The following is a 14,484-nucleotide window of genomic DNA, read 5'->3' as shown; positions in this document are numbered from 1 at the left end:
TCTCTCTCTCTCTCTCCCTCTCTTTCTCTCTCTCTCTGCCTTTCTCTCTCTCTGCCTTTCTCTCTCTCCCTCTCTGTCTCCTGGGTCTAGGAGGTTCTCAGTGCAGGAATCCCACGTCCAGAGGATGCACTCTGCTGCTGTCTCTCCTCAGTAGCCAGGTCCCCAGGTTGGGGTTCCATGCACCTTATTTGCGTAGCCCCACCCAGTCATTTGGGGGGTCTTACAGGACCACGGCTGGAACATGGCTATACACATGCGATCCATCCCACTGCACACATGGTCCCCTGAGGGGATCTTACCTCCACTTCTGGCTCACCTCTCACCCACCTGCTAGCAACTCCCAACCTGGGCCTCTCCCCCTGAGCCTCGGAGTCACATGACCAAATGTCATCCGGATCCCCAAGCCCACATCTCACGTCGAGCTGTGAATGTCTAACGTGGGGCTCATGGTCCTCCCTCCCCCCAGAAGCTTGCTATTCTTCCGAGGTGGGAGCGTGGAGGTCATTCTTGACTCCCCACCAACGAACGGGCGATAGACCCCTCAGTTGCTGGGTCCTCGTCCATTCTTATCACCCACTTGCCTTCCCTGTCCCTGCAAACACTGCCCCAGCACCGCGCCTACCCACGCTTCTGTCCGTCTTCATTCAGCCCTCAGAGGGAGTTCTGCACAGCACGGTTATGACCGCGTAACTCCCTGCTGGGGACGTTTCTGGGCTCCTCAGAGGCAGGCCCAGGAGGGGGCTTGGCCAAGAGGCTTGGTTTTGTCTGTCGTTGTCACGGTCACTCCAGACTGTTCTGGGACGTGACACACAGCCTGGCGATGCTGTCTCATGCCCACCCTGAAACCGGCTCACCAGCCCAAATGCCCACTCATCTGGAAATCCCACGGCTGAAAGAACAGACCCTAGACGTCCGCAGCACAGTGAATCGGGCCTTTGCTCACCAGGCCGCCCCCTGCTTCTCTGGGTTCCTCTCCAGCCATCCATGCCAGGCGTGTCAGGCTCCACATGCACGTAGCTCCCTGCACACACCAGGTGCCAGTGCCTCCACCCGCTCAGTGAGGGACATGCCCTTCCTCCATCAACCCCCTGCCTTTGCCTGGTCAGCTCCTTCAAAAGCATCAAACTGACTCCAACTCACAGAGACCCCATGTGGGTTTTCAATGGCTGTGACCTGTGTAGATTGCCAGGCCTGCCTCGTGCAGACGCCTGGTAGGTTAGCAGCTGAGAGCTGCTCCGTCTGCTCCCCTCTTACGGCAACGTCTCCTTCGGGAGGTACAACGCCACTCTCCTCTCCACTGCTCGTGGGTGACAAGGATTTTTCTACTTGTTTTTTACCCTTATGTTTTAGATATTGTTCTTGACTTACAGAAGTGGTTTGCTTTTTATGTTGTTGAATCTCTTGATGTTTTCCATTATGATTTTTGTCATTACCTGTATGTTCAAGTATTTCAACACGATCCAGCTTAACGTAAATATTCTTATAGGTTTTCACCTTGTTTGTAAAGGGTTAATTTTTGATCTATTTAACTCTTTAATTCACCTGGTGTGTGAAATACTTTGATAACTGCCCTATGGAGTTTCCAAGGCTGTAACCTTTACCAAAGCAGACTGCCACATCTTTCTTCCACGGAACACCTGGTGGGTTAGAACTACCAACCTTCAGTTAACAGCTGAGCACTTAACTGTTGTGCCACCAGGGCTCCATACACACATACACACATGCACACACATATCTGTATCTATACATATCTATAGAGAGAGAGAGAGAGAGAGAGAGATGTATATATATCTGTATATATGGGGAGCTCTAGTGGTATAGTGCCTAAGGCATTTAACTGCTAACCAGAAGGCTGGTGGTTCAAACCCATCAGCCACTCCTCGGAAGGAAGGTTGGGCAATCTACTTCCGTAGTGATACCGCCTCGGAAACCCAAGGAGAGGTCACTGTGAGTCGAGTCCGACTCGACGGCGGTGAGTTTGGTTTGACCTATATATGCACACACACCTCCACACACACACACACGTTGTTGTCAGGTGCCATCGAGCCAGCTCTGCCTCACAGCACCCCGTGGGCAGAGAACAGAGCCTTGCAGGGCCTGTGCCGCCCGCCCAGTCGTTGCTGTGTGGAGCCCAGCGCTGCAGCCATTGTCCGTCCATCTCACCGAGGGGCTCCCTCTTTTCTGCTATCCTCCTCCGAGCATGTCATTCCCCAGGGACTGGTCCCTCCTGTGACCTACAGTTACGTACAATTCTCCATCCTTTTCCAAATCACTCCGCCACCACTTACATGAACTCAGTGTCCTCAAAGCACACAGCCAGTCGTCCTGCCTCCCTCCCCTGGTAACCTACGAATCTTCCGTTTCTGTACTCTTGTTTATTTCATGTGAGATCAAACCGTATGGGCCCTTGCACAGCCGACTTACTTCCTTAGCATGGTGTTTTCATTACATTTTTTAAGTACAAAGCAACACATGCTCATTGGAGCTGGATGATAATTACAGACACGAACAAAGGAGACTTTGTTGTCCCCTCCGCCAAGAGGCGGCCACTGCTAGCAACCAGTGTGCTGTCCCCCACGGGGAAGGGAGGCCTGCTGGGAACGGAAGGGCTGGAGGAGGCCTGAGCAGAGGGTGGGCCACAGCACAGACAGGCCCTGGGGCAAACTGACCCCGCCGTCCTGGCGTGTGGATCAGAGGTGCTGGACAGAGCGGGAGGGCGGGAGGACCGTTTGAAGAAGATCCAGACTCCTGAATTTCTCCAGCCTGGGCCTAGGCGGATGGCAGCCCCGTGGACACGGGGGCAGAGCCGGGGACGCCTCCTTGACCAGCTCGATGGCGTGTGCCACGATTGAGATGTTGCTGAGGGATGCAAGAGACAGTGTTCCCCAGGCCCTGTGCTCCGGCTAGGCCCGCCCTCAGCACCCGCAGTGGTCTGCTCCCTGCTGCACCCACCCGCCCCTTCTCTCGGCACGGCGTGGTGGCATCGGCTGCTGGTCCAGAGACTAGCTTAGAGGCACTTCAGGCCCAGGGCCGCTCCCAAGCCCCCGGCCAGGCTCTTCCTTCTCAAGGTTGCTGAGCCACTCTGTCTCTCCCCTCTCGGGGTCCGTCGTCACCCACGTCTGTCCGTGCAGCCATTTCTCCAGTGCTCCCGTCACCACACAACGTGCCGAACCCCTCCATTCCTGCCCACCGTCATCACTTACAGGGCACAGCTCTGAACCGTTTTCCTGGCAAAATGGCAGACTGTGACCTTTGTGCGACAGGTCGCTCTGGCGTTCTCGAAGTGGAGCCCACGCCGGGGTAAGTGCTTTCCGGTCAGCTCGTCCCTCTCCGGGCTTTTGCTTCCTGAACCTCCCGTTAGTGGCTCGGGCTCCCATTTCACGCTGATTCAGGGAGACGGAGCCTGTCAGAGGTGTTTGCAGAGGCCACTGCTGGCTAAGAGAGCGCCTGCGAGGAGGCCTCGGGATTCACTCCCGGGCTAGCTCTGCCCTCAGGTGAGAGGCAGAGGCTGCGGGGGGGCATCGTCCTTCCCGGGGCCTCCAGGGCACACCGCGGACTGACCCCTACTGCTCGTCTCCCAAGCTGTCTGCTTCTGTTCTGGGTCGAAGGTGAGTCCTGAGTCCTCACGCCGCACCTGGCCTGCAAGCCCCTTTGGGAATAGTGTTTTACTTATGCTAATGAGGCATGTCACTGGAGGGTGTGTCTTCCGCCAACCACCTGTGAGATATAAAGGGTCAGGTGAAGGCCAGAAGCAAGGAAGCCCGGACGGGGAAGATGCCACTTGGAGATCACCAAGGACCGCCAAGGAGCTGGACAAGGACCTTTCCCTGAGTGTACAGAGCACAAGCCTTCCCTAGGGCCAAGGGCACTCAGACCGCTCGCCTCCCGAACGGTGAGAAATGAGTTTCTGTTCCTCAGCCCCCCCCCTGCGGCGCCCCCGGCGGCGCCCTGCTCTAACAGTGCCGCAGAGCTAAGGTAGCTTTCTCCCAGGAGGGTCATCCGCTGCCGGCCTGGCCCTCAGCCCGATGCTCTCTCGGGGTCACAGCCATTGTCACAAGGGGTCCCCAGCCCACGGCTGAGCCCTCTGGGGCATCTGGACCTCCAGGCTCTGCCCCCCACCTCCTCCCACTTCTCTGGAGGAAATGCTTCTCCCCCCAGGGCCCACCCCCCCGTGGGTCTCCGTGTTGGCTGCTGGAGCCCCAGCCACTGGCAGCCAGCTTTGGTGCCTGGGCCCGCGGCTCGGGATGCATGCTGCCGGGTGGGCCCAGCTGCGGGGGTCAGTGTGGCAGGTCCCTGGCAGAGGGTCTGGTTTATGCCCCTTAGTGAGTCTCAGCACTTTAGTTCTCAACAGGAAGAGAGATGGCAGCGTTTTCTTCCCGGATGCTGTAGCCTTTCACTGTTCCCCTAAATAAAGGCATGTGACATGGAGGGGGCCTTCCCCAAGTGAAGGATGTCACGCCGTGTCCTGTCTGCCCTCAGTGCTTTGTTTCTGGCGGAAAACACCACCCACTTCCTACCGCTTCTTCCCTCTGTTCTGTGCCGGCCTCAGCTTCTCTGTCCCAGGCTGAGACCCCGCCCTCCTGTGGTCTCATCCTGGCCTCTCAGTGTTACCAGGAACAGGGCCAAGTCTCAGGAGTCTTTCACGTGTGTTTATATAGTGATGCTGTTCAGATACACGTCATGCTTTGACAAAAGAGCCTTGGTGGCCCAGCAGTTAAGGGCTTGGCTGCTAACCTAAAGGTTAATGGTTCAAACTCACCCAGCGGTTCTGTAGGAGAGAAACCTGGGAATCTGCTCACGTAAAGACCACAGCCTAGGAAAGCCTCCGGGCGGTTCTGTTCTTTCACACGGGGTCGCTGTGAGTTGGAATCGACTCGAGAGCCTACGACCACACCACCACCACTTTGACGTCTTCCCAGAGGACGTCAGTCTTCATTCCAAAGTGCAGTCTGTTCTGAACGCCCCACACCTACCTGCTCCGGCCTGAACTTCCACTGGGCCACCAAAGGGGCTGTTCCTTTCGTTCTCCTGGTCGCTTCTAACAGAATCTTGCAAGGAAGTGGACTTCACCTCTGGGGAGCCAGCTGTTACCGTCTGCTTCTCTTCTGCTGTCCAGATGAGCGTGGAAGAAGCCAACAGGCCCTTCTCTTCAGCTGGGGGGTGCTTGCTGCACCTCAGGCCCCATCTGGAAGTGGATGAGGGGTCCCGGGCCGGCATGGGTCCCACAGCCTCCCCTCAGCACCCTGACTAGGTGACAGTTGACAGCGTTGGTCGTTGGGCTTTAGTGCCACACGTCTGTTCCCGTGTCATCCGTGGTCCAGGAGCAGACCCTTGCTGGGCCGTCGCCTGTGGTTGTCAGGAACAGACTGGCTGTGTCTGTCCTCCCCGTTCTCAGTGGGTTCACCATCCCGGGCTGGGAAGCACCACAGCCTCCCCACGCCGTTTGTTTGGGTGCAGATAGGCGCCGTGAGACGGCGCGGTCCATTTGTGTCAGTTTTCCGTGTGATCTCGCTTCCAGCCGGATCTTTATGTCCTAGTAGAACACAGTGAACACAGTGCCCTGGACCCCGCTGACGGGCTGAGCAGAGCTCCGAGGCACGGCAGAGACTAACCAGCCCGTCATCCGTAGCGAGTGTTGTGGATCCCATGACTTGAGCTGCGCACTTTGAAGACGTGTTTGTGCTCCAAGTGAACAAATGATGGAGGGCTCCATCGGGCGGAGGCTGGGAGCAGAACGTATTTAAGGGTGGAGACAGGGTGCGTGCCCGGGGCACCACTGGCCAGGGCCCACGGAACAGTTGCTATGAACTGTCCCAGTTCCCATCACCAGCTGCGGAGAACACGCAGTGAGTACAGCTAGCACTTCTGTGTCTGAGAGGCCGCCTGGATGAGCGTGGAGTGTGTTAGTTGTCATCCGTGAAATCAAGGAAGGGGTCGTTGTCATGTCCGTGGAGTGCCCGAGTGTGGGAAGTAAAACATGGACGTACTCGGCATGTGGTTTTGAGCTGACATGATGGTGAAGTGGTCTACAGGATGGGTGGCCGGTGTCTGACAGGGGCGCGATCCCAGTGCTGGCCGTGGGCACTGTATTCTGTGGATGCGTCTCTGTCCAGGACGGACAGCACGGAAGACCCTGGGCTCTGCCCCTGCCCTGTTGTGATTAAGTTACTTCAGCCAACTGATTACAGCACTGCCCTTTCGACTTTCTCTGTTTGCTGCACCCACGGTTCTTCGCCTTGTGTCGACTCGGCAGGCGAGCTGTTTCCCTACAGGCACTGCGAGATGGAGGAAGGACGGAAGATAAGTTTTACTGAGCAGTGGGTCTGCCGGGGTCCCGACAGCAAACAGACGGGATTCTCCAAGCACCATGATCAGGGAGGAGTTTCCCACAAAGGGAGTATTTACAGAGGTGTGGGGGATGGGGAGCCACAGAGCGATTTGCACCTGAGTCGGAGAGACGGGATCTCAGAGCCCAGAGGGAGTGGTTGGGTTGAGAGGCCCTCTGAGAAGGGCCCTGAGCACCGGATAAAGGACACGGATGAACTAAGGCACCTCATGGGGAGTGAGAACCCTGGCGTCACTCTCCAGAGACAGCCAGAGGGCAGGGGGTCCCAGGCAGTTCATGGAGGTCCCCGGGGCCTAGAGCAGGGTGGAGAAAGCAGGAGTGGAAACCCCCGCGCAGGGGTCCAGCCCAGGCTGGGCTTTGTGCTCCGTCTCTGATGTGCGTGACCCTGTTTCATACTCTAGCTGTCCATGGGGGTTTTGCATTACTGTCCCATGTTCACAGATAAGGCTCAGACAGAATCTATCGGCCGTCAGTGGAAGAGCCAGTGGGCAGCCCCTGCTCTACACGTTTGTCCACCACATACAGTTGTCCTCACAATGGACACCCTGTCCCCAAGGAAGCTGGATTTGGCATGGAGAGACCTTGATCCCTGGAGAGACCCTGGTTCATGCCCAGCAAATCAAGCTGCGCTGATGAGATGAGAGGCAGGCCATTCCATCCTGTTGACAGACACCCCTCATCTGTAAGGGCGGCCTGCTCAGAACCTGGTCACCAGGCCATGTGTGATGATCCCAGGAGGTTCTGGATGGCCCACGTGGAATGGGAGCTTGGGGTGTACTTAAGGGGCAAGGAGGCCATACCTTCTGACCTCCTCTAACCCCACAAGAGGAAGACAGGATCACCATCAGTAGCCCAAGGCCTATTCCTGCAAGGCCAGACATGCTGCCTCCCTCCAGCCCTTTCACCAGCTGTTCCTCCCAAAGCATCCACCACCTCTCTCCTGGGTTCAATAATTCACTGCAGTGGCCACGCAGAACTCACAGATTACGGGGTTTATTAGGGAAGCACCAGGCTACAATTCAAGTTCAGGAAGAACACTCAGTCTCTCTCCCAGCCCACCGTCTCTCAGCCACGTCTCTTTCCCAGCAGCGCATGTCTCTTTCAGCAGCACGTCTTCCTCAACCAGCCTTCAGCGAGACCTCTGCCTCTAGGAGGCCTCCTTTTGAGGCTGGCAGAGTGGCCAAACCAACCAATCATAACATCAGAACTCTAAGCACCTGAGAGAGAGGGAGCTTCCCAGAACACCATTTTGTGCCACTCCCAACAGAAATACCCCAGGTGGATAGCTTTAATGATCAGGAGCTACTCAGTTGCTCAGAGCAAATTCCACCACAGAGTTTACAAAGACTTACGGCTAGAAAAGCCATACCAGGTAATTTACTGCGCCACAGGGAGGTTTTTCCATGGCTAATTGGGGAGTCACACATTATAGTTTTCTTTTAAGGAAACATAAAGGTGACCCTTGTCCACCTAGTACGTAGATCACACACACCACTGGAAATGGAAAGCCAGGGGTACCGGCCTGGCTGGCTGGCTGGTTGTGTGGACTGTGTTCCCATGAAGCCATTCTTGGAAGCAACCATATTTGAAATAAAGATTCAACCTTCATCAACTGGCCTCATGCCTCCGAGGAGCTACCTTTTAGTTCAGGCACAGGTGAGCACACCTGCCCTGGTGATGGGTGTCCCTCCTGTGTGTGTCAACAGGTGGCTTCACTAGGAGAGGCCCGTGGCTACTTCTGGTGTCTGCAAGGAACGGGGGTTCGTTTCTGACGAACGCAGTGGCCCAGGCTTGTGGAGGGTCCTGGTGAAGGCCATTCAGAGCAGAGGTTGTATGTAATGTGTGAGCAAGACCCGAGCACTGTCTGGACTCTGAGCGGGTGTGGAAGCACGGGAAAACCACGTGTCACCTTGTGACCGTGCCAGGGCTGTGAGAACAGGGCTTTAGGAGCGCTTCAGAGGAATGACAGAGAGATTTCATTCCCAAGAGAACCCCGTCCCCACTCTCTGGCCCCCTTCTCACTTCACTAATACTTGAAAATGCGGTCCAAGCCTCTGAGCAATTCTGATTGCGTGCTGGTGGAGGAGGCGAGACGGCCTGCCCCGTCTTGTTCATCCCGGGGCACCCTGCGCTGGAAGGATCAGACAGAAACGCGTGTTCAAAGTCTGCTTTCTTGCACTGCTGCGGTTCCGGGTCCCGGCAGAGCTTCTGCGGCCTCGCAGGCGGGAGCGCTGGGCTGGCACTGGCTCCGCACACCTGCCCGGAAGCTGAGAGGGGCGTACGCTCAACTGGCTGCAGCCTCGGCCCCTCCCGGTGCCACGGGCTGCCAAGGGGCACGCGCCACGGGCTGCCAAGCAGATGGCCCAGCTGCCTGCGCCATGCTAATTTCCTCTTTTATTAAAATGTTAATGACTATAGTTTTTATTTCTCGGTCGGCGGCATATGCCGCATTCCTGCTCTGGTGACACGTTTGCAGTCCACCAACCGTGGGAGTCCGAGATGGTTCCCGCTCACATATTGAATGTGGGGGTTAAGGGTATCTGGGCTCTGTTTGAGCCGCTGTGTGGGAGCTGAACAATATAATCACTTTACCTGGTGGTGTCTACACGGGGAGATGGAAGTGGGAACCCAAGGTGACACCTGGCTCCTGGCGACTGGCTGCACAGCCATGAGGGTCAGCGTCCACATCCCCTAAGTGGGGACAACAGCTGGACCGCCCGCAGCTGTCATGGTGAGCCAGGGAGGTGACTGATGGGAGCACATCTCTTTAACTATTTATTTTGTTGTTGTCGAGAACACACACCAATCCAGCCATGTCGACACATGCCAATCAGAGGCACGGGTGCCAGTCAGTGATGTGGGTGCCAGTCAATGGCCTGGGTGACATCCTCTGAGTAGTGTGGACATTCTCTCCCTCCTTGTCCACATGCCCCCCCCCATTCATATAAGCTCACTGTCCCTAAACTTCCCATCTAACCTTTTGAGTTGTTGTTGACCATTCGATCCTATAAGATCATTCTTAAAAGAGCATAAGGCAGACATGTTTACTTACATGTTAACAGTGGGGAAGGCATTTGGCTGCTAACAGAAGGTCAGCGGTTGAAACCCACCAGCTGCTCCCGGGAGGAAGATGGGGCAATCACTTCAGTAAATATTTACAGCCTTAGAAACCCAACAGGGGTCCCTATGAGTCAGAATCCACTCCATGGCAGTGGGTTTGCCTTCTTAGTTTGAGTTAAGCTAAACCATTGTTCGGTTTAAGAGGCCTTCAGGGGAGATTTTAAGGTTCAAGGACAGTCTCAGGGCAGTGGTTTCAGGGGTTTATTCATGGGGATTTCAAGTTCTGGACAACACGTCTGTGTCCACTTCTCACTCTGATACGTACTTACACGAGTTTGTATTTGCTCTGCTTGTTTTCTTAGACTCTCCGTGGAAGGTACACCTGTCGAATGTTGGCCCTGAAATGACAGGAGTCACTGTGAGAGGCCTGACGCCTGCTCGCACCTACCAGTTCCGGGTGTGCGCCGTGAACCAAGTGGGCAAGGGCCAGTACAGCACAGAGACGGGCAGGTACTGAGCGTGGAATCCCTGCGGCTCCCAAGCAGTGCGTCTGAGGGCCTCGGCTGAGGTGGAGGGAGGCGGTCGGACTGGTCAACTGCATAGTAACACAGACAACACCTGGGCAGAAATGTCCCAAAGATGGGACGCTCGGACGGAGGTGACCTGGCTGCGTTTCCTAACCGCTCCAAGGGAAGGTCTTAGTCCCCCGCGGTGTCTGGCTGTGCCTACGTGAATTGTCCCCGACAGCACAGCCCTGTGTACATGAAATTAAGAGTCGACACATTTCTCATACCCTTTGTGCGTCCTTCCTGCCGGCACCACTGTCTCTGCAAGCAGCCCCCAGCAGTGCTGAGGCAGAGCGGAATGCGTCCAGGGTTGGCGCCATGTGCCCTTCCACAGCGCCCTCCCCTCAGCCATCCCTGGAGAGCTGCCCCAGTCCGACCAGGAAGATGGCTTCATCGAATCCCCCTGGGCCCACCCTCGCCAACCTGAGCATCCCCGGGGTTGGAACTTCAGAGCATTCGAGACCCAAACAGCCTTTTTCTAAGAGTGGAAGGTGGACCTGTATCGAAAGCCAAAGCAAACGGTTTGGCAGGAGGCACCGCCAGTGGGCCCAGGGCCAGCTCTGTCAGGCTCCTCACCCTTGTAAACAGTGAAGGTGCTGTGGGCCGTTTACACACAATCCGCTCGCCTCCCTGTGGGCCTGGTTGCTGGCTTCACTGATTTTTCTGTCCGGTTGATGTCTGTGAGTCCTTCTTCAGAGGGATCAGCTGTGTGCTTGCTACCTTGTCGCCTGTTGGAGGAAGCAGGCTTGGGACTCGGCAGGTGTGGGGCCGTAGGGGAGTGCCTGCCGCTTCTGGCACTGACGTTGCGCTCCCCTTCCTATCTTTGATTTTCAGGTTGATGTTGCCCGAGGAGCCACCCAGTGCTCCCCCGAAAAATATAGTGGCCAGCGGGCGTACCAACCAGTCCATCATGGTGCAGTGGCAGCCACCCCCGGAATCTGAGCACAACGGGGCCCTGCGTGGGTACATCCTGAGGCAAGTAGCCGTGACACACCCCGTGGCGATGGTTGTCACAAAAGGCCAGGCATCTGTGTCACCGGGGATACAGACTCAAACGTGTCTAGGGATTGAGGGAATCGGGTCAGGTGAGGGCTCTAGGGAGCGTGGAGACTGTGGCAAACCGGAGTGCACGAGCCAACGTGGGCAGCCGCCCTGAGATGCTGCACACCCAACACGGCGTGCACCCACAGTAAACAGGCATCCGAGGTGACGTTTGGCAGAATGGGGGGTAGGGGCCTGGCTAGGGAGCAGGGTGGGCTCTTCACCGTGAGCTGGGTCACTCTGTACGTGTTTTCACGAGGGCGTGCGCAAACCTGCGCAAGTCAGAACCCATGGCAGGTGGAAGCTGTCAGAGGAGAGCTCAAACGTTTCCCTCCAAGAGCAGCGGTCGAAAGGGGCAGACTGCACCCTGCCGCAGGCGGACAACGTGGGAGACCCGTAAAAGGAGGGCAGCCCTAGACGCGGCTCCCCGGGGGTCCCTGTGTCGGTGCCAAGGCAGCCCGAGTCCAGGCTCCCCAGGTGTCACTGTATTGGAAATAGACCCAGTTGCCACTTGGTGGGCTCCGACTGAGGCGGCACCACCATCTGTCAGGTCAGGGCCCGGGCAGCCCCACCACGTGTCGGGTCAGGACTGGGCCCTGTTGGGTTCTCAGGGGCTGTTTTTTCAGAAGTGCACCCCCAGGCCTGTCTTCTGAGACCCCCCTGGGTGGATTTGAACTTGGAAACTTTTGGTTCGTGGCCCAGCACGTCAACTGTTTCCACCACCAGGGACTCCATCATCAGCTGTGCTGTTGTTGTGGGGGGCCATGGAGTCAATTCCAACTTCCAGCGCCCCAAGAGGACACAGGAGAGCTGCCCTGTGGGGTTCCCTGGGCAGTAATCTCTGCAGGGGTAGCTCACCAGGTCTTTTCTCCTCGTCGCCGCTGGTAAGTTTGAATGGCCGACCTTTTGGTTGGCAGCCGAGTGCTTAACCGCTACACCACCAGGGCTCCTTCTATTAAGTGCAGTAGTTTTCAATAAATAAGCATGTGATTTAGCTATAAGGTAGTTATTGTTCTGTGTTGATCAGTATTGCCAGCTAGCTCTTCTAGGGTTTCTAAGGGATCAAAAAATTCAGATTTTTACATGAAATCTCACCATTTTAGTTGTTAAAGTTGAATCCAACATATTCTGAAACACGGGGCAGACCAGATGCTCGTTGGCAGCCAGACGTGGCCCGAGGGGCTGGTTTGCTCAGAAGAGGCCTCACCGCTGTTGGGAAGACTGGACCAGAACCCGGCTGTGTCGGGGAGAGGACAGACCTCTGACAAAACTAATGCTAATGTTAAAACCCCACTGAATGTGATGTTGGTGACGTGTTGTTGAGAGAAGTGAAAGGAAAAAGGCACAGAACTGTCAAAGGGAAATTATGTCTGTTTCTGTAAAGATGACGCCTCAGAGACCCTGTGGGCAGTTCCCCTCTGTCCTCTAGGGGCGCTGTGGGTCAGAATGGACTCCACGGCAGTGGGTGTGGTTTGGGCTTTGCTTCTGTGAAGACTGACAGCCTGGGAGACCCTGTGGGCAGTTCCACTCTGTCCTCTAGGGGCGCTGTGGGTCGGAATGGACTCCACGGCAGTGGGTGTGGGATCTTTCTTGGTCATGGATTAAGTGCTCAGCTGCTGACCAGAGGGTCGATGGTTTGAACTCACCTAGCCCGAGAAAAGACCTGGCAAGCTGTCCCATCAAGATGAGGGCCCGGGAAACCCTAGGGGGCAGTTCAAGACATGGGGTCCCCGTGAGCTGCACTCGCCTGCATGGCCCCTGACAATGTCAGCAGCCACGTGCCCCTGGTGTCCTGGGGTCTTAGTCAGCTCCTGTCTGCCGTCACCACCCATGCCCTCCTGCTCTAGTTCTTCCTCTGACATCAGATCCTCATGTGCCCAGCGTGGCTTCCCCCAGGGCCCCCAGGGGGCTTCTGATGTGGCTCCTGGGGCCCCAGGAAGTCTGGAATCAGCACTCGAGCCCATCTGCCTCCTTCCCCAAACTCTCCTTCACTGTTTCAAAGAAGGGTGACATGGAGACTGAGAGTCCAGCCCATAGGCCCATGGCCTGTGGGCTGTGGTGCTCTGGTTCCTATAGAAGCTTTCAGAACAGTTCCCAGGACTGTCAGGCTCCTGACTCGCTCCCGTCCAGTAAACAGCCCCAGCTTCCTGCTGCCCCAAGCCTGAGGTTCTCCCTCAAAATGGCCTCTCGCTCCTCACCGCAGCCTCAGCCCCTGGCGTCTGCCCTGTTCTCACCAACGAACAGCACCATCTGTGTCCCCTTGGCAGCCCTCCCTCCATGCCAGCACCATTCGGCGGCCTCTGCCACTTTGTGATGCGTGGAGGGAAAGTCTCCTTGGGCAAAGGTGCCATGTCTGGACTGCAGGTCGGCCCACGGAGGCAGGGCACGGGCACAGGGTCCTCAAAGCATCTCTCCGATGGGACCAGGCCACGCTGTTCTGTTTTATGGGATTACGACCATTAAAAAGATTTCCTGGGATGGTGTCAGTCGAGCTGAGCTGGGAAAGAGAGCATCGCTATGGTAGGGGCTTAAACCAAGCCTTGAAATGAGGACGCACTACCCAGGGCCTGTGAATATCAAAGTCTCCAGGAATTAAAGGCCATGCCCAGATGACCGTGCTCAGAAACGTCTTTGAATTGGCCTGCGGTCTGCACATCAGAGCTGTGTTTGCAAGCCTGTGTCCTCCGGGGCCCAGCCCAGTGTCTGTTCCGCAGCCTGTGCCCGGGAAGTGCAAAATGAGAATAAATCACCCTTGTTTCTGCAGCCGGACGAAGTAGTTAGGATGCGTGCATGGTAATAAAATATTGATAATAATGGCCAGCGTGTTTCTTTGAGAGGAGTGTGGGGTTATGTCCTTTAAAAACATTCTCCTGATTATTTCCATGTGAAAAATCTTCTAGTTCGGGCTCAGATGATCTCCCAGGCAACAAATTCCACTAGTGAGAAGAAGGTGGATGCTGCTGCCATCACAACTGTGACCTCTTACACACCCTGCAAGCATCACAAGACAGCTGAGCCCCAGGGCTCCCCCAGACGGAGCATGGCCCCTGCCCAGATAAACTCTGCTCTGTGGTAAACAGAGGCCTGCGCAGAGGTACCCGCCCCTGCAGGCTTAGTGGCTAAGATGCAGTGTGCTTTCTTCATTGGGGTGTTAGTGGAAAAGCAGTGTTTTCCAAAACAAGGAATATTTAGGGGGTGCTGTGTGTTTTCACAAGGAGCTCTGGCAGTGTGGTGGTTAAAGCATGGGTCTGTTCTCCAAAAGGTCAGTGGTTCCAACCCACCAGCGGATCTGCAGGGGAAAATGAGGTGGTCTCCTTCCAAGGGGCGCTATGGGTCGGAATGGACTCCATGGCAGTGGGTGTGGTTTGGGCTTTGCTTCTATGAAGACTGACAGCCTTGGAGACCCTCTGGGCAGTTCCACTCTGTCCTCTAGGGGCGCTGTGGGTCGCAATAGACTCCAGGCAGTGGGTG

At 56.2% G+C, this 14,484-nt stretch overlaps 1 protein-coding gene across 1 annotated transcript in view; it reads left to right on the top strand.

Moving 5' to 3' along the window:
* SDK1 (sidekick cell adhesion molecule 1) overlaps positions 1 to 14,484 on the top strand; it is a 661,119-nt gene that overhangs the window by 440,469 nt on the left and 206,166 nt on the right. Inside the window, exons 15-16 of the mRNA XM_007942892.1 lie at positions 9,769 to 9,916; positions 10,807 to 10,947. Coding sequence (XP_007941083.1) covers positions 9,769 to 9,916; positions 10,807 to 10,947 — 289 coding nt within the window. The remainder of the gene's footprint in view (positions 1 to 9,768; positions 9,917 to 10,806; positions 10,948 to 14,484) is intronic.

Source organism: Orycteropus afer, unplaced genomic scaffold (assembly GCF_000298275.1).
Source record: "Orycteropus afer afer isolate SDZICR_OR568_19922 unplaced genomic scaffold, OryAfe1.0 scaffold00006, whole genome shotgun sequence".
Taxonomy (NCBI): Eukaryota; Metazoa; Chordata; class Mammalia; order Tubulidentata; family Orycteropodidae; genus Orycteropus; species Orycteropus afer.
This window is presented reverse-complemented; position numbering and strand designations above follow the sequence as displayed.